This window comes from Syngnathus typhle, linkage group LG7 (assembly GCF_033458585.1).
Source record: "Syngnathus typhle isolate RoL2023-S1 ecotype Sweden linkage group LG7, RoL_Styp_1.0, whole genome shotgun sequence".
Lineage (NCBI taxonomy): Eukaryota > Metazoa > Chordata > Actinopteri > Syngnathiformes > Syngnathidae > Syngnathus > Syngnathus typhle.
Window position 1 is genome coordinate 3,871,760 of NC_083744.1, and position 27,889 is coordinate 3,899,648.

At 44.9% G+C, this 27,889-nt stretch overlaps 2 protein-coding genes across 6 annotated transcripts; one reads left to right on the plus strand and one right to left on the minus strand.

Annotated features, from left to right (window-relative positions):
• Positions 1 to 1,592: 1,592 nt before the first annotated feature.
• On the plus strand, positions 1,593 to 10,025 carry rgma (repulsive guidance molecule BMP co-receptor a). Its single transcript, XM_061283832.1, has 4 exons — positions 1,593 to 2,068; positions 4,712 to 4,827; positions 5,981 to 6,492; positions 7,657 to 10,025. Exons 1-4 carry the CDS (start codon positions 2,055 to 2,057, stop codon positions 8,299 to 8,301), a joined length of 1,287 nt encoding a protein of 428 aa, XP_061139816.1. The 5' UTR covers positions 1,593 to 2,054; the 3' UTR covers positions 8,302 to 10,025.
• A 636-nt stretch (positions 10,026 to 10,661) lies between these two features.
• On the minus strand, positions 10,662 to 27,425 carry chd2 (chromodomain helicase DNA binding protein 2). Of its 5 annotated transcripts, none has more exons than XM_061282247.1 (38): positions 26,285 to 27,414; positions 24,069 to 24,312; positions 23,818 to 23,904; positions 23,469 to 23,530; positions 23,096 to 23,197; positions 22,322 to 22,504; positions 22,027 to 22,166; positions 21,710 to 21,935; positions 21,530 to 21,630; positions 21,429 to 21,470; positions 21,173 to 21,348; positions 20,978 to 21,102; positions 20,693 to 20,909; positions 20,530 to 20,619; positions 20,227 to 20,417; positions 19,208 to 19,396; positions 18,955 to 19,117; positions 18,708 to 18,860; positions 18,062 to 18,133; positions 17,805 to 17,954; positions 17,273 to 17,421; positions 17,103 to 17,199; positions 16,925 to 17,017; positions 16,316 to 16,486; positions 16,020 to 16,189; positions 15,893 to 15,934; positions 15,674 to 15,813; positions 15,476 to 15,614; positions 15,254 to 15,404; positions 15,019 to 15,141; positions 14,829 to 14,948; positions 14,453 to 14,593; positions 14,219 to 14,335; positions 13,967 to 14,145; positions 13,747 to 13,846; positions 13,490 to 13,670; positions 13,170 to 13,410; positions 10,662 to 13,106 (listed from the first exon to the last, which is right to left on the minus strand). In XM_061282247.1, the coding sequence occupies exons 1-38, from the start codon at positions 26,341 to 26,343 to the stop codon at positions 12,827 to 12,829; spliced, it is 5,406 nt and encodes a 1,801-aa protein (XP_061138231.1). In that variant the 5' UTR covers positions 26,344 to 27,414; the 3' UTR covers positions 10,662 to 12,826. The 5 variants fall into 5 exon arrangements, 4 of the variants coding, with proteins under 4 accessions (XP_061138231.1, XP_061138230.1, XP_061138232.1 ...); XM_061282246.1 differs by having other exon boundaries at positions 23,096 to 23,200; positions 26,285 to 27,413; XM_061282248.1 differs by lacking the exon at positions 23,096 to 23,197.
• Between the last annotated feature and the right edge of the window lie 464 nt (positions 27,426 to 27,889).

Here is a 27,889-nt window from a genome sequence, read left to right on the forward strand (position 1 = left end):
CGCCACTAAAAGTAGATAAAGTTATACAGAATTTAACAAAAAAAAAACATGAAATGTCCTGAAGCACCGTTTTAGGCAGTACGAGCCCAAGCTATTTATGTGAGAACAAAAAGAACTTCCATCAGGTCTCGTGAGCAGTTTTTCATTGTTATATCAGTCCGAACAAATGCACATTTAGTTCATAAAATGTAAGATTGACTCGAGCAAGGCGGCATGCGCAACAGCTGCGTTTGCGAAGGCGGCTAGCTTCCGGCACCTCCAAAAACGAGCGGGCCTTTCATGTCGCTGCCCCTCAACGGCCATCTGGAATTGGAGAGCTCTTTTCTGGCCACTGATGTCATGTGAAAGCTCTGTCCAGTGGCTGCATACTAATGGAGCATCTCCTGCTCACTATTTGGCAGAGGGCAACAAAGGCCCCGCTAGCAAACCGTCTGGATTTGTATCTTGGCGGTGGTGGAGACCTGGCTGGGAAATCTCAACACACTCTGGCGTAATGAATTTTTCTGATCAGAGGAGGAGAAACCAGAGCTGGGAGAGCAGCCCGTGTGGGCAGGAGTTCAGGCAGAGGGGGGGGGGGGGGGGAGGGAGGCTTGCACTGGTATTTTCTTGGTTGCAGCCCAAACACAGGTGCAGCCCCCCCCCCCCCCCCCTGCTATGTGCCTCTCTCTCCATTCAATTCTCATTATGCTGGATTTGTCTTCTTGTATGTAACCTGCTGGCTTTGTTTTTTTCCTCTCAATAATGACCATAACATAATAAATGTATATACGGTGAGGCCTTGTGATAAGCATTTAACAGGTTCTGTGACCAAGCACGTGTCTTAAATCACATTTTTCCAATAAGATGTCATTCATCTATTCCACCCTCTCGACATAAAATTAGGTAATGTATTATAAAGATAAAAATAGCACTCTCTAATTGTGTACTTTATACTAACCCCCCCCCCTCCCCCCCACACACACACACCCACACACTTTAATTCAATGGACATTTGGCTTGACGCAGTATAACACAAACATACAAATTGATATACTTGGAGCTGATCATAGCTCCTCAGTAATAATAATTATTCTTCACAGAGGATAAATAATATATGCCTGTGAGTATTATATTTGTCTACATGGGTTGCTTGAGCAATGCTATTGGTTCGGCATTTTGCATCGTTAGCCTTAACAGGCAAAGTGGTTGCTTTGGTTTTAAATACACAAAGTGTTCATGTTTAGTTTCACAGTGTGGGTGTCAAATAAACTAGCTTGAAGAGTATTTTTTTGCTCACTATCGGTCAAACTGCTGCTTGACAGTACAGCACATCCACAATTTTTACTACCAAGTCAAAGCATAAACAACTAATTGACATTTCTCATCTAGGGAAAACTCATAAATCAGGTCATTTGCATCTCAAAGCACCACAACATTGTAAATTGAATCTGTTAATGGCCAAAACTACTTTTAGAATGTCAAAGCAAAAGCCTTTAAAACAATATGAATCCCAGCCAATTTATTATTGCAACCATTCGAATGTGTGCGCGGACTTGAACGCCGCATGCTTTAGCGAGCCTCCCTGGGAGCAACGAGGAGGGTTTCGCAGATGTGGCTCGGCGTCACGCAGTGCCGATCATTGTCTCCCTCACACTTTCTAACGAGCCATTTCACAACATCCACACTGCGGACGGAGCTCGCCACGGAGCGGAGCATAGCAGAGCAGCGCCGCGCAGTTTCCTTCTTCTTTGCAATTAAGTGTTCGGATTAAACGCGCAGATGTGGCCACTTGTGGGACTTGGTGTCACATTATGTGTGTTTATCGATCGACTGGCGCTCGTTTGCAAATAGCACAAGTGATTGGCTTCGCTCTGAATGAAGCTCCAGGCACTTTTTGTCTCCGCGCTGGACGTCATGTGCACGTTGGCGAATTTGTCGCGCAGAGTCGCCGAGTGAGCGCGATTGCGGATTACACTGACACTGGAAGCGTTTATTTGCTTTGAAAAAGAGGGGCTTTCCCAGGCGGCGTGGCGTGGGCGTCTGGTCCACCGTCCTCTGGGTTCCCGGAGGACTCCATGCAGTCGCAAAGGTTGGTTCGATTTTCCCTTATTAAATGATCTTAAAAATAAATATACGCGCATGTGCAAAATGCTGGGAAATATTTCAACCGCTGCTGGCAGAAAAAGTGAATGCAAACCTGTGGAGCAGCGTTTCATTTCTCGACCATTCATCACATTTAAGGCCAATCGGTGGGAGCAGTGAAATCACCCACGACGACCCCACCACCACCACCACACACACACACACACACACTCGCCTGTCTGCCTTTCCTGCACATTTTCATGCTGGTACGCCTTAATTGAATGACAGCTGCAATTAGCAATAAGCAGGCTGTCCAATAAGGTTGACGCTTAATGACAGGTTGAACTGTCCTCGTTACACCATGTGCATTTGTGTCAAGGTCTCGGGAGGTCCAGTTTATTTTACAAGCGCCATCTGTTGGAACAGGCGGATTAGTCTCACTGACTCTTCACACTCAGGTTAATGCACATCATTTGGAGCTGCAGTGCTCGTCAATATATGCCTTACCGGATTTTACAGGCAGAATCACAGATTTAAACGCCTTGCTCCATAAAAGCAAGCGGCTGAGATGTGATCGCTGGATCTTTTGTTGTTGTTTTCATACTGCACGGTGCCTGTAAGAGGTGCGACACAATGTGGATTCATATATATATCTCAGAGTCAGAGTCAGCTTTATTGTCAATTCCTTCATGCCAAGACACACAAAGCATCATTGGCTGAGAGTATAATTGCCAAAGTTGTTTTACAAAATACTGCAAGAATCCTGTTGGCTCGATTCAACCTTTGCGGATCACCGTGACCTGGATGACTGAGAATCTAACTAAGATAGAAAAACAATAATTAGCAAGCCATGCAACATTAGTCTTTTTTTTATTTCAGTTATTCATTTTATTCAAGAATTTTATTCAGTGACTATAATGCTTTTCAGCTAACAATACATAGCCTACGACTGTGTTGCGCATAAAAAAATGACAAATTACTAAAAATGGCTATTGTGGTGTTATTTGGATTTCATTTATATAATATCCCTCTCAATTAGCTAATAAAAGCATTTTGCAGAATCAAACTGTACTAAGCATGCTACATGCTACTCTCGTTTCAGATCCATAATTAGCTTGCTAGATGATTGGTCAGGTCTTTGTGTCAATCAACCAGCCATACAAAACGAAAGCTCAATGACGACGGCTGGTGCAGATTGCCAGAAAGGCCTAAGTCATTTTCTATACATGCTTGCTGCACAGCGTAGTTAACAACGTAAACATACATTGTACCTCATAATTTTCCACTTAGAGATGATCCTCTTGAGGTTGTCCAAAACGGTCGCTGTGTGGAGACTGTCACTCAAAATGATTCATATCCAAGCGCTAAGAGAAAGTCAGCAAAAATGCATCTCCGTCCGAAGGCCCGAACAATTCATCAAATGAGAGTAGATTGTTGGAGATGTGTCGGAGGAGGGCCGACCACCCTTGTTGCAAACATTTAAACCACTCATGACATCTCACATCATCTTTATCATTGTATTTTTTTTAAATTCAAGGTTTCCCATACTTATAAAAAGAGATTATTTTCTGGAACACAAACTTAATCAAATATATCAACATGTAATGTACATAAACCTCACAAAAAACGGACTATTAGGTGCCCTCCTTAAATTTGGGACAACCTGATGTGTGCATCAAATGACCCTGCTTGGTGTTTTTCGTGCTTTGGGGTTCCTGCGCTGCAGGAATGCGTCTCGTGGCTTGCTTTACGACAAATAGACTCACAAATAAATAACAGTAAGTGACGTTTTTCCCCCTTGTCATTTCTTCCATTGTGGTGAGAGCCCAACGCTACGACTTTCATATTGGCTGCGTGCAACTATGCTCTAGCTATGAATAATTTATTAGTTTTATTATGCTGGAAGCAAAATGTCATACAAAGCAAGTTTTGGTGGTTTTGCATGGTTTTACAACCAGAGCAATATTTTCTTTTTAGCTGTCTGCGCCGATTTGTACGATACATTTTCATTAATATATTAAGACAAATAACAGCCCCAAAATATTCATATTTAGGGGAGTTTCCCCAAATTACTTTTTTCATTCATTTTTAAAATAAATTAAGCTTCATGGCGTGATAAAGCACAAAAAACGTATAAATACTATTTTGCACGTCTTTGTACCGGTTGTAGCTCCAATATTTTACAGAATGACTTCCTTTCCGATTTAATGCGTCATTTTTTGACTTTGCTGTCGTGACGTATTCATCTGAAATAGTGAGCGCGGGGATTGAGTTAAATTCATCGTGCTTTGTGAACACTTCAGTCGTGGAACAAGTCTACGCATTGAGGTGTAATTCGAACCGTGTGGAATGGGGGGGCTCGCGTAAGTGGGGCCCGAATGGGGATTGGTTCGCAGCCGGGTCTCCCTTCTCCCTCCCTCCCCGGCTGGCATCCACACATCTGCGGCTACCCCAGCCAGCACGCTCCCTCTCGCGAAGGAAAGAAATTATGACCCGCTCGCTCGCTGCCTTTCCAACCGCGGCTGGCTAGCTCACGTTCGGTCCACATGCCGGTCACGAAGGGAAGTGATGAAAGAGGACGGGCCCGACTCTAGACTCGTTTTCCGGACTTTTGTCAACTTGTTCCCCCCCGTGTCGCCTCTTCGACCAGGCAGAGGAGTGAAGGGCGACCCCGAGCTGGATGGATGGTTATGGGGAAGAGAGGCAGACCCTCGGCGCTTCAAGTGTGCAGAGTCCTCGCTCTCTTCTTATCACTCTTCCCTACAGGTAAGACGCAACTTTGTTAGTATTTTATCATCTTATATATGATAGAACAATTGAACACCTACGTTCCACCATTTTTCCTTGCGTTTGAACGGGTAACATTGGCGCCGCTCAAAGTGTTGGAAATCGGCCAAAGTGTCGTAAAAGCGTCTTCAATGTTAACGATATACGCAATTAGCGACAAATGGCGATGATTGACGACAAATGCCGATGATTGACGACCAATTGCGCTTGGGGGAAATATATCGATTGAAACGGGGGCGATATATTGTATACACTGAAAATAGTTGTGAATTTCCCTGTGTTGGATTTGTTAAGTCTGATAGTGATTTAAAGTGAAGATGTTTTTGCTGCCTTATTTTGTTTGGTGGGGGGCTTTTGGGTTTTAAACAGTAGCTCATGGAAAGATAATACTTTCCCCCCTTACATCTGCTCATACCAAAGAGGGTGGCTCAGTGTTGAGCCTTTGTTATTGCTGCCTCTAAAAATAATTTAAAAATTGTTCGAGTTTAAGTGTAAGAGAGGGAGTGGGCAATTTGATACTTGAGAGCCGCAGTCTTTTTTTAAGGCCATGCTTAATAGGGAAACTTGGCACTGACTGGTTTAAAGTTACTGTGGCAGAAGCTATGCTAATAAAAGCACATTTGCCACTCAAATAAACCCAATGACAGCAACTTCATGCAACTCCGAATGTTTGCCAAACCCTTATCAGCATTCAACAACAATGTGATAACGTTCTGATAGTTGAGATTGTTACGAGATTGTCTTATTGTCAGCCGTTGAGGTTCGGAGATGCTCGTGAGTGTTTCAGGGTGCTTTCTGTGTTTACACGCCCCACCAACCAAAGCATCTTAAAAGCATCCCAAGCCAAGAACATTTGTGCAACGGGCTGCCTGGATGCTGTTAACTGAATTGGCGACGAACCACACGAGTTAAAGTTGAGTTGCGTGCAGTGGTTTGCAAAGGCTTTACACAGCACTGCCTTAAAAATTGTCAACTGTAAAATCTCATTTACGATTGCGGCGACGGTCAAGTGGAAATACAAGTTGACTACTGAAACCATGAAAACACTTTTACTGTATATAATGGTGCCATAACACTGCTTTGAATTAATATGTTGAGGGTATATGAATATTGTGTTGTCTCCCTTTAACAGCAAGTCTACAGTGCAAGATCCTCAAGTGCAACTCAGAATTTTGGGCCTCCACAAGCAACTCGGGGCCGGAGGAGGACTTCTGCACGGCGCTGCGTGCGTACAATAGCTGCGTGCGGCGAACCGCCCGCACCTGCCGGGGCGACTTGGCGTACCACTCGGCCCAGCACGGCATCGAGGACCTCATGAGCCAGCACAACTGCTCCAAGGAGGGACCCACGTCGCAGCCACGTGCCCGCACCCAGCTCCCGGCCGCGCCGTCGCCGCCCGACAGCCAGGAGCGCTCGGACGGCCCGGAGGTGTGCCACTACGAGCGCAGCTTCCCGCGTAACGCCGTTCGGCCCAATTTCACGCACTGCGGCTTCTTCGGGGACCCCCACTTGAGAACCTTTGGAGATGACTTCCAGACGTGCAAGGTGGAGGGCGCCTGGCCGCTCATTCACAACAAGTACCTGTCGGTCCAGGTGACCAACACCCCCGTGTTGCCCGGGTCCTCCGCCACGGCCACGAGCAAGGTGAGCTGGCACACATGGCGTTCACATTTCCTCACTCATGGAGTATTGCGGTCCGCCAATTACGAACCTATTCATTTCAAAATTGAACCAGCTGTCAATTATTTTGATGATTTTGACTGATCAATGGGATTAAAAAAATATATATAATTTCCAACCCTTCCCACAAAAACACCATCATTCCAAATTGACGAAAAAAGCCTCTTGGATCTTTCTTAGCCGTCTTTGTGTGCTTTTCCCCCCCCCCCCCCTTGGCGTAGTGAACACAATGTTTGCAGGCATTTGGTCGCCAAGCTCAATCATCTTTGCACTCCTAATCATTTCCGCAGAGTTTAATGGCCGCGTGATAAACGTCCCCGAGTAGAATTCCACTGCACTCGTTGCCTGCTTTGTTGACTTTGCAGTTTATCCAAACTCACGTGTGCGGTGGGATCATTTGCACTCATCAAAAGTTCCTTAATTATACGCTATTACGTTTTTCGGCTACTCTGTCTTGCTTTTGAAGTCATTCCATTTTCTTTTTTTCCTTTTTTTTTGAAACAGTGAGCTACTTGGAAGCAAAGCAGAGACTTGAGTGTAGACAAAAGGAAAACAGGGCAGTGAGCCAAAGGCACCTGTGCAAACAATCTGCTAAGAGATTAGCATTAGCACAAAACAAGAGGCTGGCTGGCAGGCTACGATGGAATCACGCTCACTTTTGCCGCTTTTTTTTATTTTTGAGTATCTCACGGCCAATGACAATGAATCGTGAATGACCTTCGTGCACAACACCGACCAGTTTGGCTTCATTAGCTGCAGCGTACACGCGACTTAGCGCCTCGCCCCCCTCAGAGCATAGTTGCGGGGTTCACTGGCAGGTTTTGCAACGCTATGAATGGCTCGTCTTTGTGTCTGCACACTGAGACCCAATTTTGACTGCTGACTTCTCACTTTTTTGGGTTGAGCATTTACACCCCCCGCTCCCCCATGTTGAGCTAGCCGAAATGTGACACTGAAGCTGGTGAGACAACATGGCATAGAAACGTTGAAGTACTTTCCTTCATATTTACAGTTGAAATTGAATTTGCATTTGGAATAAAAAAAAAAAAAATCCCATAAACAATAATGACATTTCTGTTTCTGCTTTAAAACGTTTGAAATTTGAAATGTCAACTGTTTCTTCCACAGCTGACAATCATCTTCAAGAACTTCCAGGAGTGCGTGGACCAGAAGACGTATCACGCCGAGACGGACGAGCTCCCCGCCGCCTTTGCCGACGGCTCCAAGAACGGCGGCGAGCGGCACGGCGCCAACGCCCTCCGCGTGGTGGAAAAGGTGCCCGGCCAGCACGTGGAGATTCAGGCTCGCTACATCGGCACCACGCTGGTGGTGCGGCAGGTGGGCCGCTACCTGACCTTCGCTGTGCGCATGCCCGAGGAGGTGGTGCGCTCGGTGGAGGAGGATGACGGTGGCGACGGCGAGCAGGACTTGTATCTGTGTCTGCACGGCTGCCCCGCCAACCAGCGTATGGACTTCAGGAAGCTGCGCAACCAGGCGGGCGGCTTCAGCTACCAGGCGGCCAGGGCCAAGTGTAAGGAGCGTCTGCCCGTGGAGGATGTCTACTTCCAGTCGTGCGTCTTTGACCTGCTCTCATCCGGGGACATCAACTTCACCATGGCCGCTTACTACGCCCTGGAGGACGTCAAGACGCTGCACTCCAACAACAAGCGCTATCACATCTTTGACAAGGACGCCTTTGCTAGCTGCGCCGCGGCGCATTGCTTCTCACTCCAGTTCGTCGTCGCCCTCTTGTGGTGCACGCTTGCTCTTTAGCCACTCCAATGAGTCCTTGGGAATGTTCGCCTGGGGCGGTTGAGGGGTTGCTTCATCCAACCCAAGCCAGACAAGTCCGAGAAGGACAACATGAGGGCTTTTTGGTCGTTTTGGTGTCCCCTCCGCCGTCGGGAATGTGAAAGCATCTCAGCGTATAGGCGCCTCATTCAGTGAACGTCTTTCTTTTCAAGGAGCCACACTCAATACAGTTTTCTCATTTTCAAGACAGAAGCAAGCTTGCTTCAAGCCGTTTATGAAGTTTACTGTCAAATTTGTCCATAGAACTAAAAAAAAAAAATCCACAACATACAGTAAGTAGTAGTCACTGTATTGTTTGTTCGACTATCGTTACATTTATTTTACAAAGGTGTTAGGTTAAAGAAAAAATGCAGCATCTTACAATTTTGGTTTCGCAATTACAATGACAGACACCTCATTTACTTTATTGGGCTACATTGAATTATTTGTCAGGCCTTGTGACACCTAAGAAAAGCAGCGCTGACAAAAAAAAAATAAAAAAATCTCCCATCTGCTGTGGAGATAAATGATTCCTATTTTTTGGTTGTGTGAACATAGGACAGTTTTTTAGCATCTGTGGTACATTTTGTGGGCACAGTACTTGTGGGTACCCCCACAAATGGCAAAAAAACGGTCCACTCGAATTTTTTACAATTGCTTAAATTAATTGGAGAGTCATACATTTTGTTTCCTTCCAAAAACTGCATGAATGTTCATCAAAATATTACGTATGTGGTAACAGCACTCAGTGTGTGTAGACGACTAAGAATTTAAAATCAGAAGTCGTGGAAAAGTATGGCAAGCAACGTAATCAACAATTAATGTTAATGCAGAATTTGGTAGGGGGGGGGAGATTTCTATACAAAATGAAACAAATCCGTGAACTTTTTTTCCTTTTATGGGCTACGTAAAATGATGTGGAGTACCCCAGGGCTTTGAGTTTGACACCCTTTCGTTTGAACCACAAACATACACTTGATGTACTTTTTTTTTTTTTTGCGGGGGTCACGATTTGAGGCAAAAAAGGGAACGATTCCTGTGGAAGTGATTTGAGGGCTTGAGTCTTTGCCAGAGAAATGAGCCTCTGTGCCAACATCTTTAGGACTGAATTTTGACAGCGACACTTGTACGGGCAGCTGTTAGTCCTGGTTTCAACGTGAGCTCTCGAGTGTGCTCTTATCCATCCTTGTTTGACTTTAACACTGAAGTATTTGTCACTGCTGGCTGCCTTTTTTGATTTTTTTGTTTTGGGGTGCTTTGACGACAGTGATGCAATTTAAGTGATTGTAATGTGGAATCTGAATCTTGTGTTTGTAGATGTGGTTTGTATTGTGATTTTTATAGTAGCTGACGTGAGATTGTACATAAAGTGTGTAAAGTTGTGTTAATTTGACTTACTGTGAATGTGAAATATAATGTTGAGATTTTTTTTTTTTTTTGCAGAGACATGATCAGCACACAACACAATGGTCAACTTTTGTGTTTTTTGCTGCTCATGATTGCCAAATGAACGCACTTTATGTTTTTATTCAGCTCATGTTGATGTTGTTTGAAATTCAAAAGGAATTAATAAGAATAATAAAACAGCTGGGAAATGCCCGAAGAGATCAAACTGTAGGTTTAAAAAAAAAAAAGCGGTGCAACACACACACACCAGCTGTTTATAATGTTATTTATTGAATAAAAGAAAATGTGTTGTTAGTGAACCTTGTCTTTTTGATGACTTTGCGAGTATGTCCGTCTTCTACTGCCCCCTAGTGGATGTCAGAAGACACGTTTTTCTGCCACTATATTGAAGGCATTTTCTTAACTATACTTGGATGCTGATTTAACACATTTCTTTACTTTATTTAGTTATTTAAATTTTTTTGGTTTTAGGTTTGACCTATAAAAGCTTGTCCGATACTGAATTTATCATGTAACTTATAGCTATGACGTTTTAGAAAAACAAATTGCACCTGTTGACCATTCTCATCTTTTATTTACATATTCAATATATTGCTATAGGCAGCACAATCAAAACCAACATGAAGATATGCAATACTAAATTTTAAAATTTCAAGTCTGGATTCCTGTCCTACCAGAGACGGGGAAAGTACAAACATTCTGTACTTGAGTAACTATTCTGTAAAAAAAAAAAAAAAAATGCAAGTGTAAACTCACCTCTTGGAATCATTGGGGAAAAACCTCTCATAGGAAGCTGAGGCAGGCTCATGCGGGCCATCTTTTATGTGATTGGCTAACCCGGGTCTTTTTTTCAGCTCAAATCAATGAGAGTAATCGTTGTCATGCAATTAAAAGTAAAGCAACGAGCATGTTTTGAAGTGGACTCAAACTCGATATACTTTTGTGTAACAAATTTTATTACATATGTCCAAACATATGTACAAGATTTTTTTTTTCCTCAAGAGTGGTTGTTTTCCCAAATATAAATTAGACTTTTCCTTTCAGAAGATATCATACAAGGACTGGAGCTTGCGTGACGTGATGGAGGAAGAAGAGCAAGAAGAAGCCAAAACACTTTCATTGTATTTCTACCACACACAAAACATGAGGATTACCACTTGGATACCACATGGTCCCTTCATCGAGCCATTCCATACTATGTCCTTAAAATGTGACTTTTTTTGTTTTATTTTACTTTACATCTTTCTTATATATTAGAATCACTTTTATGCAATTTGCAGGGGATTGATTTCTTTTTCTCACAGTGCAAAAACCCACTTTTAGTTTTCAGGGACCTCCTATACTTGTGAAAATTTACATAATTAACAGTAACATTTCAAAAATTCAGCCCCTGAAGCCACATTTGGTAGGCACGTCTACCAAGACCAGACCCACAAAAGAAGTCAAGAAGCCAAGACACAGGAAGGCAGCCATTTTTAGTATGCCAACTTCCCGGCGTACACTCATTCAAAACATTTTGCTGGATTGCTAACATTAGGGTTGCAAAATTCTCAGAATTCTCAAGACTGAACATTTTCCATGGGGATTTCAGGGACTTTGGCTGTAATTTGCCTAACTGAAGGTGGCCTTGTAAATATAACTTCAACACATGGAGTCCAAAGTCCCAGACGAGCATGATGCTGATTTTTTTTGTCCCATTTGAATAACACAGCGAACACCAATTTCAATACTCAACAGCAAGCCTCCACCCAACCACGACACTGTATACAGCCCTTACTTAAGGCACAAATGAAATCTGTGTGAGAAGACGGGGAACACAAAATGGGCCGGATTTGGCACTGGGAGCAAACGTCCTTAAAATGGCGCACAGCCATTTGTTAATACTGTGAGGGGAAAGGAGCCAAAGGGTGTTTGTGATACAAGTAACACTGCTTCTTTCATTTTGATTTGATTGGGGTAGTTTTTAAATTCCTTTTCCAACCACTGTGTGAAATTCGCCACTTGCAAACGCAATTGATTAGTTACTACAAATAATGTATCGAGGTTATCCATCTTTGCATGCTGACTGACAAGCAGAACAATTCAATGTTCGTCCGCTGGATGGCAGCAGGGAAACTAAACAGAACAGCATTTTTTGTGTTGAACTTAGAAGATCTGTGCGGAAATTGAACCAAGGGCAACTTGATTTTATCCTTTTTGCAACATTTTGGTGGTGTGCCGTGAGGGGGGTGGGGGGGGGGTGCATCATTTCACTCCGGAGGAAAAGTACTGGCATTGACTCTTCCATGACTGCTAGCTTTGGCCACCGTTTTGCAACAAATGCCAGAGAATCCATGGGGATCACATGTGCAAGTGGATAACTGGCTCTTTTGCTTGGTTGGATAGAAGAGATGGAATCATGAGCTAGTGAAAGGTAGCATGTGCTGACGCCGATGATGGAAAGTTGCAAACTTTGCATGGAAATTTCAGGGAAGATAGCAGGAATTCAATGGGTGACCTTAAATGTAACATACAAATTGGGGAATTTTTTTTTTTTTTTTGCATAATCCAATTGAAAGCAATCATTTTGCTACCTTGCAGCCCAAAATGATTGCACATGATACACTCATCAAGTTAACCTCCATTCCCAATTCATACAAATGTTCCAATTTGGAATAGTTCCAAAAGTGCCCATGGAAATTTAGGGGAAATTTTCCACCTCTTTGCAAGCGTCACAAATGCTGCTGCAGGGGGGGTGCACGTGATGACACATTCTTTTGTACTCACGTTGTCTAATGACATTTAAAGCTAAAGGCAGAAATAAACAAAACTTCTCCTGGTCAGGCTTAAAAAAACAAAACAAAAAACAACAAATCAGGCACTTTAAGGTCAGTCAACAGTTCATTGCGTCCTGAACCCACCCGAGGTAAGTAGTCCATAGGACTAAACATCCATTCCACCGTGTCCAGTCACTTCAATGAAGATGGTTGTCGCCTGTCTGTGTGTGTGTATGTGTGTGTGTGTGTGTGTGTGTGTGTGTGTGTGTGTGTGTGTGTGTGTGTGTGTGTGAGCGCAACGGCGTCTACGTCCATCAAGCTTATGACTGGTCCAGTCCAAAGTTTTAAGTCTTCCTGTTGTTCCAGGGGGGCTCGGGCGGGGGGGCGTTGGGGTCCGCCGGGGACAGGCGAGGGTCGTGGGGGGACTTCTGGGCCTGGGGGGAGCGTGGGTCCAGGAGCAGGGGTTTGTCCGTGTGGAAAGGTCTGCTGTAGTGGTCTTGGGCCGGCGGGAGGCCGGGCCGATGATCCGGCATGCGGCGGAAGTCCTGAGAGGGGCCGTCGCGCCCCTGGTGGTGGTAGTTGGAGCGGAAGTCGTCCGGACGCCTTCTTTTGGAGTCCTGGTGCCTGAAGACAAAATGGCCGCAGCTTAGGTCCACTTGCAACATTTTCTGCATCGTTTGCATTTACCTGTCATAGTAGGGCCGGTGCGGCCGGTGGTCCCGGTCGTTGCCGTATTGGTCGTAGGGCCTCTTGCGCGGCGAGTTGTTATTGCGGTAGCCGCCCGAGCTGCGGTATGAGTCGCCGTGGGCGTGCCGCTCACCGTAGTGCTCCTTGTAGCGGTGGCCGTCGTACGGGTAATGGCGCTCGCCCGACCACGGCTGGTTGCTCGGGTGATTGTACTTGCGCTCCCTCTGCCAGTCCCCCCGGTCTGTGACGGCCAGGTTCGTTCGAACGGAATTTGGCTTCACGCTTGTTATGGTGATTACAAAATAGCAGGTGCTTCCTACCGTCATTGGGGAAGTGGCGTTTGGCGCCCATGTTGTAATCTCGGTGGTGCCCATGCGGGTCCGACTGCGCTGAGTGAGACGAAGCCGACTGCGCGCCCGCTGAGTCGCGAGCGGGCGCCGAAGCGTCTGGCCGCAAAGGTTTTCCTCTCCCGGAGGTCTCATCCCTCTTCTTGTGCTCCTTCTGGAAGTGTCGGCAATGGATGAGGGATGAGGAGCGAGCGCGCCGGATGAAGCGTGCACAATCCCGAGCCACTTGCCTCTTCCTCGTGCGAGCGTTTCTTCTGGGCCATTTTGTAGAGCTTGTGCAACTTTCGGGCGCCAAACTCGGTAAACTTGGAGACAAAAATCCAGAGATTTCTGTGGAAAACCAGCAACAACGTTAGTATCTGTGGCAGTTAAAAAAATGCTCCAGAGTGGAGTTGGACAAACAGCGAGACTTTGAAAACAGAACATGCACATTAAGTCAGGGCTCCCCACCGTCGCCATATTTTCACGTGCTCGGGGTCGTTGTAGGCTTTGAGGCACTCTGTGATGCGATCTCCGATCTTCAGCAGGCAGGTGCGCGTGTGCTGGAGCTGGTCCTGGTCCGGCAAGCCCTCGTCCGGTTTGTCCAACTGCTTCAGGGCCTTCTTCACGGGCCTCATGCGCTCCTTGCACTATACACGTTTGAGGGGGACGGTTACGACCCGGCACCCGACATCCATCCGCCCGTCTCGTTGAACTACTCACAATACTGAAAGTCTCCTGGTCGAGTTCGTCGTCCTCTTTTCCCTCGATGGGAACGGGATCGGAGCCCGCCGTGATGTGGACCGGTCCTTGGCTTTTCCTCCCTTTGGTTCCTTTCGCCTAAAACGTTTGGACGAGCAGTTCAGTGCCAAGCGAGTATTTGTTACGTAAAAGAAACTAAATACATCGGAGGATTCCAAGATGCATCGGAGGTAGAAAAAAAGAAGACCGACTGACCTTGTCCTTTCGAGCCTTGTTCCCCTTCTTCTCTTTGTCGCCTTCCTTCTCCTTCTTCGGAGTGCCTTGCTTTTCTTTGTTCTCCTTGTTATCCTTCTTCTTCTGTCGTTTCTTGGTGGGGGACTTGTCTGCTCCGTCCTCCTGCGCAAACGTTCAATTGTTAGATGACTGTTCACTGCGGGTATGAAAAGTCAACACACCCCTGTTCAATCGCCAGCTTTTGGATAGGGAAAAAGAAATGACCAGATTTTCATCATGAAAATTTGTCAGACTTTCCACGGCTGTGTTTATTGACATTGGTCAATTCCTGCTCTTGATCCCGCGGGCAGGCTAACAGAGTCCGACGGTGTTTGGGCCCATCTCGGCCTTCACTGACCTTGAGCTCGCCTTCTTCCGATGGATTGTCGGACAAGCGCGGCGACGAATTGCTGTTGCCCTGCTCGTCCTTGACGAGCTTCTCCTTCTTCACCCGAGGCTTCCTCTTCCTCACTTTGACCTGTTGGCCGACAAACAAGGCCGTATGAGCGGCATGGGGAAAAAAAAAAATACCACCAGGTGGCATTTACCTCGTCGCCAGTTTTGGACGCGTCTGCGCTGTCTTGTTCCTTTTTGAGCAGCTTGAGGAGATACTCGGCTCTGGCCTGCAGCTGCTTGGCCTGAGGCTTCTTGACCGGATCGTCCGGCAGGATCTGTGCGGGTAAAATGCATACGCAGGAAATAATTGGAATTTTGGTTTATGACTGCAGGGAGGGGCACAAGAATCGGTGGTATACATTTATTTTGATTGAAATGTACACTCACCTTTTCAGACAGCTTGAGGTCAGGATCGGTCTTGATCAGATCCCAGTTGCTGAATCCGTGCTCATAAATTCCGAGCAAGAGCTGCACGTCGTCCTCCACGTTCCAGTCCACGTCGAAGTGGGCGACCTTGACTCTGCACGTGAGCTTGAACCTGCGGGCAAGGCGAGCAAAGTCCATCGTAATCACGCCGGTTCCGGTCGAACGGGTCGGCGGCTGACTTACGTATTCCTCTGGGCCGGATCGGGCGGCACAGCCTTGTGCAAGGGCTCGAACTCCTCCTCGTGCTGGATGATGGACTTGGCGTTGACCTGCACCCCGGAGATCTTGATGTTGATTCCTCGCCGTTTGCCGGGACCTTTGGCTGCAGTGAGCACATTTTCAGCTCCGAGGGCAAAAGCGGCGTTTCCGACAACCACTTACCTTCGACCGGGTTCTCTTTCAGGTTCTCCTCGTGCTCTTGCACGGCCGCCACGCAGCTGACGTGAATGAGCTCGCCCAGACGCTTCAGGTCTGCGATGGACTTGTCCACCAGCTCAGAGTCGCGTGCGATGGCTTCCAACCTGGGGACACACGAAAAAAAAAAAAAAAACCCTCTTGACTTTAATTTGTGCCGTTCATTTGTTACGGCTGTGCACTTACCTTTCAAGCGGAGCTCCAAACTTCTTGTAAGCCTTAATGAACCTATGTTGACGAAGAACACCGGAGAGTCAATTGAGTCTCAGGCGCTTCCACAGCAATGGGAGCAAAACGGTAGTGAATACCTGACCTGCGTATCTCGGCATCATTGAAACCCTCCACGTTGTTCTTGCGGGCTCTGGGGCGACCTCGCTTCTTGGGCTTCTTATCTTCATCGCTGTCGTCGGTCTCGCTGTCCGAGCCCGATGACTGTTGCTTGAGCTTGGAGCCCACGTCGCTGTCACTGTCGTTGGCCTGAGCCTGACGCCAGAAAAAGGGACTCGACTCAGTTAGAATTTTTTATTCAAACTCATGCAACTGTTTCATTTTTTTTTTTTTTTTAAGTCTCTTTTAAATAGATCAAAAGAGTCATTGTGAGCCGCTTACCCGCTTGTTGGAGCTCCTGCTTCTGGGCAGCATGAAGAGATCCATTTCCCGTTGCTTTTCCTCCTCCTCCACTTTGCGCCGCTGCTCCCCTGGGATGATGTCATCCCAGTCCCGAGAAGGCTTCTCCTCCAGGTTGGGTGCGCTTTCCTCCATGGTGGAAAAATTGGCCACCTGAAGGTGTACAAGTAAGAAGAAAAAAAAAAAATTCAGTTGGCACATTTGTTTTGGTTCATCAACATGGTCGCAGAAAAACACTTTTTTTGTATGACATAAGTAAACAAAGAAAATAAAACACCTTTCACCTTGTTGGATGCTACGCACTGACTTGTCCACAGTCAAAGTGTTGCAGATCCCTTTTTTGCATTTTAACAAGGCGACACAACTGCACGTGACTACACAGGCTTGTTTATATTCACCATGGATACCGCAAGCCCACAATGGCCGCCTACTCCCATAATGCAATTTTGGGATAGTGGTATCAATGGTGAAGGTAAATGGTACTAGACTGCATGCAGAGTCACCACTTCTTTTAGATTGCGCAAGATAACGGAACTACAAATTGCGTTTATTTTGATGCGCAAACAAACCACAGCATCGATTTGTAGGCACCTTAAACTGAGACAGGAGTTCATCGGTGGCACTTTGGCCCTGGTCACTTTCTCGAGTTTCTGCCAACCTGAGGATCTCATCGATGTCCATTTCCTGCAAGAACAGACAACGCACCGCTTTGGTTTCTAAAACGACGACATGTGCGCTCTCAGCATACCGACAATGAATATCTAAGTACCTGAGGTTCAGACTCTTCTCCTTCGGCCTCTTTAAATAGCTCTTCTGCACCAAACTTGAGGATGGCGGTCAGCTCTTCCTTGTTAAATGGGTTCGAACTGGAAGACAAAAGACAGGGCACATGTGATCGTTCCCGACAAACGCATCGACGCCACTCCCAAGAGGTCTTACTTGGTGTTGCCCGAGTTGCTGTCCAGTACGGTTCGTCCAGTGGTGTCCATTCGCTGAATGACCAGATGATCCAAAACCATCTTCTTCTTCGCCCTCTCGATGATGTCCTCCTCAACCGTTCCCTTGGTGACCAGTCGATATATATTCACCTACGATCGGGACCAAAGCGGGAATAACTGCCAATGTATTCCAGCAGACGGCTTCGGGGATTTCGGCTTGAGAACTACTGGACTGTGCTGAGCAAATAACAATACTGATGAACTGACTGACTTAACTTTCATTACAGTAAAGTTGACTTTAACTGTATATGACGGTATGTGGACTGCAGGACTCGTTGCGTTAGCCTTGATAGCGCTGAGTCCCATTCTGCTCGTTGGGTCTTCCACAGGGTTCAATTTTGGGGCCCCTACTGTTTTCATTGTATTTGCTACCCTTGGGTTCCTTAAGAAATCACAGCATTTCCTTTCACTGCTACTATGCAAACGTGATGCTCCGCGATTGGAGTTGCTATCAATTTCCACCCGTAGCATACCTGCTTCTTTTGGCCGATCCTATGAGCCCTGGCTTGCGCCTGCAGGTCATTCTGCGGGTTCCAATCCGAGTCGAAGATAACGACGGTGTCGGCAGAGGCCAAGTTTATTCCCAAGCCTCCGGCTCTCGTGGACAAGAGAAAGCAGAAATCCTGGAAGACAAATTCCAAGTAATCAGGCATCAAGCAACATTTAATGTAATCAATTTTGAAACTATGAACAGCACCCGTTGATTACGGCGCTCAAACCTTGACCTTACCTCTGAGCCTTCGGCATTAAAGTGGTCCAGCGCTTGCTTTCGAATTTCTCCCTTGATGGAGCCGTCCAAACGCTAAAAAGAGAAGAGACAAATAACACCAGAGTTCAGTCGATGCTGAACTACAGTCTATCAAAACAAATAGCGCCAACTAATAAGGACGGAGCCAAGCGCGTGCGCTGCGCGCGCTACCGGAGCCTGGATGCGCTGATATAAATAACCACATGAACTGGCCAAGTATGTGTGCTACAGGGCTGATATTTGATCTGTGTCAACACTAACAGGTTGGCTAGCATGAACACACATCATGACCAAGTGTTTTTAAAAGCACTTGCGAGTTTTAGATGAGGACAAACAATTGGTTGCTTTGTCTAGTTTTGTTTCTGTCGCAAGCAATAATTTGACTCCCTTGTTCTTCATCAAACATTACAAAACAAATGGTGGTGTCTTGAAAAGGGCTTGAACGGATTGATGGTATTTCAATTCATGTCAATTGGAAAGATGATTTGCATCAGAGTGTCGTGATGAAACACAAATCAAAGTGCAAACAACAACAACAACCAACAATAGGAGAAACATAACAGATTTGATTTCTCTGTTGCCACCTTTGTTAGTACGGCGAAAGTAGGGACAAGAAGGTGCCTCCAACCTGAAACGGGTAGCGTTTCTTGGCAAGGTATTCAGCCAGGATGTCCAACATTCGAACCATCTGCGAGAAAATCAGCACTCTGTTGCCTCGCTCCCTCAGCCGGGTGAGCAGTTTGTCCAGCAGCACCAGCTTGCCGCTGCCACGCACCAGAGCCTGACACACACACAAACGCAGCTCTGATCTGCATCGCCCCGAGTTAAAAAAAAAAAAAAAAAAAAAAAAAAAAAGGGCCTCTGAGCAAATTCACCTGCAGTTGTTCCTGTTGTGACTCGGGCTCGCCCTCCTCAGGCTGCTTGATGAGAAAGCCGTGGTTGCAGCACTTTTTCAGCTCCATAACAATGTTCAGGAAGCCCGAGGAGCTGCCTCGGGTGCCTTTGGAAAGAGCTTTGTAATTCCGCGTTAAAATCCACCTGCAAATTCAAAGAAGTATTGAATTCTTAACATTTCCGCAGGGGGTTTCAAATTGCTACAGTTCAGAGTATAATGAAAAGTGTTCCTACTTGTAAAATTGTTTCTGCTGCGCACTCATGTCAACGCGGAGAATCTGCTCCACTTTGGCAGGAAGCGATTTCTCCACGTCCTTTTTGACACGTCGGAGCAGGAAGGGCTCGAGGACTTTGTGAAGACTCTGGTAACCATTCTCTCTCCCTTTGCCGTGGTCGTCCTCAAAATCTTCCCACGAGTCAAACCTGAGAATCAGAAAAAAAATATATATATATATATATATATATATACATACCGTAATTTTCGGGACTATACGTCGCGTTTTTTTCTCATAGTTTGGGTGGGGGCGCGACTTATACTCAGGAGCGACTTAAATACATATATATGTTTTTTTTCCACTTCTTTGGGCATTTTATGGCTGGTGCGACTTATACTCCGGTGCGACTTAGTCAGAAAATTACGGTGTGTGTGTGTATATGTGCGTGTATGTGTGTGCGTGCATGCATGCATGCATATATATATAGACAAATATATATATATATATATATATATATATATATATATATATATATATATATATATATATATATATATATATATATATATATATATATATATATATATATATATATATATATATATATATATATATATATAGAGAGAGAGAGAGAGAGAGAGAGAGAGAGAGAGAGAGAGAGAGAGAGAGAGAGAGAGAGAGAGAGAGAGAGAGAGAGAGAGAGAGAGAGAGAGAGAGAGAAGAGAGAGAGAGAGAGAGAGAGAGAGAGAGAGAGAGAGAGAGAGGAGAGAGAGAGAGAGAGAGAGAGAGAGAGAGAGAGAGAGAGAGAGAGAGAAGAGAGAGAGAGAGAGAGAGAGAGAGAGAGAGAGAGAGAGAGAGAGAGAGAGAGAGAGAGAGAGAGAGAGAGAGAGAGAGAGAGAGAGAGAGAGAGAGAGAGAGAGAGAGAGAGAGAGAGAGAGAGAGAGAGAGAGAGAGAGAGAGAGAGAGAGAGAGAGAGAGAGAGAGAGAGAGATTTGGAACGTGCGCCCGCCATTTTTGGTGGGATGGTGTGGGACTTACTTGTCCGGCATGAGGAAGTGCAGCAGCGACCAGAGCTCTTTGAGCGAGTTCTGCAGTGGGGTGCCGGTAATGAGCAGCCTGTGGTTTGACCTGAACTCCATCAAGGATTTGTACAAGAGGGAATCGTCGTTCTTCAGCCGGTGAGCCTCATCAACACCCAGGAAGGCCCAGTTGATGTTTCCCAGGACTCCCTGAAAGAAAAGAAAACAATTCAATGAATTTTTTTTTTTTGCTAGCCAGTGCTGTTTTAGTCAAAGTGAATTAAAAAAAAAAAAAAAAAACTGTGGAAAGAAACACCCACACCTTATCTTTGAGGAGAATTTCGTAGGTGGTTAATAGTGCATTGAAACGGATTCTTTTGGTTTGGTGGTTAACCCACTCGTAGTCGCGGATCTATTCAAAGAAGAAAAAAAATATTTTTATTTTTATGATCATTGACGAACTGGTGGTAGAAAAGGCCACCTACGCTTTTTCTGCTCATGACGTCCCCGAGGTAGACCACCACGTTCATGTCGGGGGCCCAGGTGTCAAACTCCCTCTGCCAGGAGGTGAGCGTGGACAAGGGCACCACCACCAAGAAGGGCCCGTACAGCTGGTGCTGGTGGAAGAGGTAGGACAGGAAAGAGATGGTCTGGATGGTCTTTCCCAGACCCATCTCGTCTGCCAGAATCACGCTGTTGCACCTGAACATGACGAGGAGATGATTTATCACACTATCCCTTTAACACATGCTTGATTTGAATTTCGGTACCTGCACCAGGAATGAGCGAGCCAGTTGAGTCCGGCCAGCTGATAGTCTCTAAGTTGCAGGTTCTCGTCTCCGATGTATGACGGCTGTTTTTTCAAAGCGACAAATCTGGGCCTTTGTTTCAACACCTGAGAAGGAAACGACATATGAGGCACTTCATTTCAAACGGAAGAGACAATTGGGCGGGGGGGGGGGGACCTTGCAATCTTTGGAAGGGACGGTTTTGCTGGAGTTCCGGTTCAAGAAACTGTCAATGCAGCGCTGGAACTTCTTCATGATCAGCGCCCCGTCTTCCCAACTGCACTCGGAGTAAGGCAGGCCCATCCACTTGCATAGGTACTCGGGTTCGCTGGACGATATCTTGTGACTGTGAGCTGGAAGACCAAATGCGTTTAAGCCAGTGCGGACTTGAGAACGCTTCGATAATTTTGCTTTTTTTTTTTTTTTTGCTTACACGGGAAGTCGGAGGATCCGTGTGTCTTTCCTGTTTTGGTGGCTGGTGATGACAAAACGGAATGAATACCAGCATGTATGCAAATGTGCAGCGGCTCTTACCGATGATGCGCTCCACAAACTGGAACTGCTTGTTCAAGTCGGCAATGAGCTCCATCTGGCAGTTGTGGAACTCCACATCCTCGGGAGAAGCCCTGTTCAACCTAAAACATTTGGATTTGTTTGTTTCTAAAAAGACAAAAGGTGCTTTTTGTATCGAAGCCAACCAAAATGGTTTGTCACCATGTGTTGAGCTCGTCATTTTTCTTTTTGAAGTTGTCCAGCTTCTTCAAGCCCTTGACCTTCTGCTGCGTGAGTGAGTCCAAGCTCTCCCACGTGTTGTGGATGTAAGACCAGCCCTTCCACTTGACCAGATAGTGCGTTTCGCCTTCGTCCTTGTCGGGGTCAAAACCTTCGCACGGGTCCCCGTTGTCCTGGACGGCATACATGGTCGTGGGAGCGCCCGTGGCTAAGAACCCAAATGGTGTTTCAATAAATGTAAATTTAGAGCCGTCCCACATTTCCACTCGGTTCACGACGCACGCAATACTTGTAATTACCTCCTATCTTGCCGATCCTGGTGTCCATGACTTTCTCGATGGTCTCGCTGTCATCGTCCTGCTGCTCCTCGCACGCGTCGCCCGTCATCTCTATCAGATCGTCAGAGTCCGTTTCAAAGTCATGTTGGTCTTCTTTGTAGCTGCGGTCAGGAAACGGCAGACGTGTGATATATCGTGCGGTCACGCATTGTTCATTCAGGCACTGTTAAAGGCGCACTGATCGAAAATGTTGGATGATGGCCACGACAATGTTCCCAGCAGCCTTAGCAAAAATAAAATAAGAAAAATAAAATACCTTTTGACCTTAGTTGCCCCTCTCCGACGAATTTGTCTCTTTGGAGTGTCGTCATCGTCATCATCCTCGTCATCATCGTCCTCATCGTCCTCGTCGTCATCCTCGTCCTCGGGTGAGGATTCCTCTTTCCTGAGTTTTCTTGCTTTTTGAGACAATTTTTTGTTCGATGATTTTGTCTGCGGTCTGTAAAAGAGCAAATGAAGCTCAGAAAAGGAAAGAAAAGAGGGGTTGATCCTCTTTAGAAAGCAACACAATTCCAAAGGTTTTCTTTAAAGCAGGAGTGGGGAACATCAGCATTCAGGGTTGGATTTCCATTTTGGAAATAAATTCTGCGCTAACTTAATTTGCTGCATGACGCAAATCAATCAAGAGTATCTCAAAGTTCCCAATTGAAACAAATAGAAACGCCATTAGTCCGTTCAAGATTCTCCAAAAAGTAGTGGATTTTATATCTGTCCTGTAATGTTTTCCTCAATTGCTATTTTCTTTTTGTTTACTTCTAATCATCACTTTTTTTTCCCATGGGATTTTTTTGCCCCTGCCAAGCTTTCCGCTCTGTACTTTCACAGCAAATGATTATCAATCATTTAGTAATTATCCACTTTTGCCTGTGCGGTTTTTCATGTGTTTATTTTGCCTGGCAGAGCAGATGAGGTGTTCCCACCCTTGCTTTACGTCAAGCGGACAACGGACAAAAGGACATGGAATGAAGATGATCAGCGGGTAGCTGTCTGACGGCCAGGTAAGGCCGGCCAGGCCTCGCTAAGCTCTTACCTTCTAGCAGGAAGTCGTCTGGATCTAACTTTTATCTCTTCCTGCTCACTGTCTGTACTGCCGGAGGCTTCCTCCTCGTCATCCTCATCCTCATCATCCCAGCTACTTTACGACAAAGAGATGCCACAAGTTCACCCACCACCCACATTACCGCTGTGACGAATTTCGAGTTAGTCATTTTGGGTGCGGTTCACGCAATTGGTTGGAAGGGGCTGTAAACAAGTGAACGTGGCAATAACACGTCAGACTGGAATCTAACAGATACCCACGTTCAGATGAGAGGAAATGAGTGCCAAATCAAATGCATCGGTGCCATTACGATAATGGTGAGAGATGCAAATGCATGCGAGACCTGCACGAGACAAATACTCACTCCTTCTTTTTTACACGAGCGCTTTTCCTTTTTGGACTTTCATTTTCTGAGTCACTGCTACCCTGTAAAAATAGGAGCACAGGTTCAAAGTATCCAATCTAAAAAAAATTTAAAAAAAAAAAATTCCAGCAGGGGGTCATCGGTTTACAAGGGCACACACAATGAACTGCTTGTAACTATACTAGAATAACTTGTCAAGCCCTGTCTGACTCATCGTTTGTTTTGTTTTATACAAGTGTTCCTGATAAACGCAGTATGACTTAATTATTGCGTTTACACACAAATTTGTGTTGTTTGCTTCCGTAAACAGAGGACCACCTGCAGTATGTGTATGCTTTCTTGCGTTTACCCCAGCGCCAATGTTCAGGCGAGATGGTTCTTGTCTACTGCGATTTGACCTTCTGACGCCGTACACGTCCGGATGCTCCTCCCACATCTGGAAATAAGATCAGAATGACGACTATTAACGACAATGCCCCGAAAGTTTAGAATTTTCAAAGTTATCCAAATTCAAGCAAAGTCTTTGTTTTTTCACGTAATAAAAAATAAATATCAGATATCAGAAACAAAATAAGCACCTAATTGGAGGTGCTACTCTACCTTCTTGACATCAGCTAGACGTTCCTTCTTCTTCACTGGCTTGTCTTTGCGATCGCAGCATGCTTGCCTTTTGGACTCCGCAGACTCGCTCCCGCTCCCCGAGCGACTCTCCGACCCCGAGGAGCTGTTGGACTCCGACTGGCGGCGCCGTCGCCTCTCGCTGCCATGCTCGCTGCCATGCTCGCTCTCGGACTGACTTCCCGACTCCGATGCGGAGCGATTGGATTCTTCCGAGGCTGAATTGCTGCGGGGACAAGAACGTGGCTCATTTCAAGCTGCATGTTCACACATCTGTGTTTTTGATACAAAACACTGTTCAGTCGTTGATGAAGAACTATAATAACTAATCATACACTAATAACTAATATATATAATAACTGTGATAGTTAATACTTTTTTTTTTCTTAAAATAGATAATTTTCTTAAGTTGGTACCAGAAGAAATAACTTTCTAAAAGGTGAAAGGTGTTTTGCAATTGGAAGTTCAATACAATTGCGTCACCACTGTCTGCTGCCGTTCCACACTCGAACACATGAGGGCATTATTCAACAACAAAATAAAAGCTCTACAATTGAAGCGTCAACATTTAACATGCTTATTTTGAGCATTACAATCATTATTCAAATAGTTCATCAGAAAATTAAAAAAAAGGTGACTGTTATGACTGTGTATAGGCAAGATATAACTACTCCACGACGTCTCGCTATGACCTAACCCGGAAGAAGAAAGCTAGTTCCCGTTTTCAAAATGAGGGCGGACGATTGATGAAATCTCACGTTCTTATTGGTTGCTACGTTGCTATGTGACCATTCAAGTAATCGCGATTTCTCCGCTCAGTCTGTGGAAATGCACACTTCCGGTTCCCGAGCCACACACGCAGCAAGCAAACCCAGCGAGGGGGAGCAAAGTGCATTTGCACATTTTAAACAATATTTAACTAAATGTTAGTTACTCATTTCGAGAGGTTCAGGTCTACGCATTTCGTGGCTGTTTCCCTGCTGCGCTCCCACAATGGTTACGTGTTGAGAGAGGCAGTATGACACCAAGCAGGAACAAGCTAAAATGTAATGTTGAACCAAACTAAAATGGCTGCCACGAGTGCATAATACACACAACTGAGAGTGAGACAGTGTTCTCAAATATATACAGTATGTGTGTGTTTTAATAGTTTTCAGCACAGCAGGCATTCTGATAGATTTAAATTTGGCTGCAAATATTATAGTCATGGAGGCAGAAAACACAAACCAACAGCTCAATTTACCTTATGATCATGATGCAAAATGTGCAAATGTTAGTTTCTTTATTGAGAAAAAGCTGGGGAAGATGTTAGCAAAAATGGGCCTGCTCTGTTTTAAATGTAATTAAACGTGTTAAGTCACAAAAAGCATGGTCACAATGTAGATTGGCTAAAATGCTACATTGACGCGTTCTTGATTAACGGTGTCAAGTCACAAGGAGAAAAGTATCCACACAATACTGAAGCTAAATTGAAGGAACACATTCCTGCTGATGTAAAAGTAATTCTAGTCTGATTTCAGTAAAGAAAAAAGTATGGCAAGCACTATAGACATTGAAATAAGTAAAAAGGTTAAAAAGTGAGCAACAATCTTAGTGAAGTTCTATTCAATGCAAATTTAAAGGCTGCAGCCACACAAGAGTTCAAAGTGTGAGATATATTCATGTGAAATTAATGTTGCATTTGATTATCTCGCTCCAGTTTGTTCACACCCACCATAGTGTAGCAAGGTTAGTACAGCAGCAAAAGTTGCATTAACAACAATAACGGGTCAAATAACATTGATACGACGGTGCAATGTAGGTGCAATGCAGCACAATGTAGAAATATAAGGCCGCGTTGTTTTTAAGGTAAATGAGAAAAGGAGAAATAATTATTTGAAACAAAATAATTAATGCAATCGGATAAAGGGGAGTTTGACCGCATCAATATCCAGGGACCAGTCTTGCAGGGCACTACCAAACTCACTCGTGTAGTGTTAAAAAAAACTACAAAGATCGGGGTGTGGCTATTAAACAATACCAAGGTCACTGGTGACAGTGGTGCGCTTCATCAGTGGCACGCATATGCAAATGCTGGACTACAAACATACACATACATACATGCACACACACACAGGTGATCAACTATGCTTGACAAGGTAAACAAATTCAGCGGACGCCAGGAGTCTAATTTATACAAAACACAATTAGTTCCATACCTGGAAGCATTACTCTGAGTCGATCCTTCTTCCACTTGCTTTTTATTTCTGTTCTTCATCGTTGAAGAAAAATGTGTATGCTTTAAATGTGTGTATATATCCTTAGGGAGAGGTGATCTGATGTCCTGGTATTCGTGTAAAAAAAAAAAAAAGTTCCAGGAGGCATAAAGTAGCACACAAGTCCCTCAAGATTGCCTTCGCCCCTCGACAGGCACTTTAAATCCCAAGCGGTGCGACGCCAGAGGAGAAAGTGGAATTAAATACAAATGATTGGGCATTATCTATCATTATCATTATATAGACGGAATATATAGTTCCAAAAGGTATGTGCTATTCCATTAGCCAACATATGCAAGCGATTTGTCCAAGTGCCGAGTCGCATCAATTAATTGTAACTGCGTCATCGCGGGGAAAATGACATTAAAAATAAAGTAATATGGGATTAATTCAGCAAATAATGTAAACAGAGCAACCTCATAACAAGGCAGTACCGATAGATAAACTATTTCGTTTCGATTCGCCGCGGTTGCAAAATATAATAAAATCTCAAAAATCAAACCAGACTGAAAAAAAATAAGGTATATGTTATTAAATACAAAAAGAATCAGGTTTTAAATACATCGTGGGCCTCTCGGAACCCGCTCTGCTGTCAAGCGTCAGAGAGACAAGAGCAGCACTCTAAAAATGGAGGCGCGCCATGGCTGCCGGAGCCCTGCATGGAAAACAACGGCAAGCCCAGACGGCTTCTTCGACGCGCAAAAACGGCCACAAAAGCGCGGCGAAACGACGTCAAACCCGTCAAAACGTCGAGCGAGTGTGCCGAGGCATCACGAGAACATAGCAGGACGTCGCCTCAGTCGACACAGGGGCAAGAAAAATGGAATGACGACAGCCTACAGCAGCCTTCCTAAGGATCATCCGCCATCTAGAGCTCCTTCCTAGCTCTGAAAGCCTTTGATTGACGTTATTTTCATTTAGCCAACACTCAGGTGATATTTAAGTCCCTCCCCTTCATCTATAACTTTTCGTTTACAAAAACGTAAAATTATGTTCATCACAATTAAAGAAACACCACCGAAAGTAATCGGCTCACTTAAGTGGACAAAGAATAACGAAGAGTGGAAATATTTTCTCCCCTTTTGCAGCAATTGCATCACTTCCTGCATGAACAGGAAGAAGATAAGCCAGAGAAGCCATTTTAGAAAGCCGTAGGAAGCCATTTCATTTCTCACAAAATGCTACTTAACCATTTCAGAACCTGTTTCACTCTTTTATTAATTTGACATCATATTGCAGTAACCACTAGGAATAATGACACGAAAACACTTCACATCCTTTTGTCATACAGAACACTATTTGAAATGTATACGAGTAATCAATCTTTCTGGATACCATTCAATGACAAATGCATTGTTTATAATTACTAAGTTATTTGAAAATAACTGTTGCAAACATCTGAAATATGAATGTAAACAAATTCAAAATACAGTGCCAAATAGCGGAATATCTAATAAAACGAAGCCAAGAAAAAAATAAAGTATACTTTATTCAAAGCAGCATGAGTACATTTGCTAATTTACTGCGTCTCAAAAACATTGAAAATGT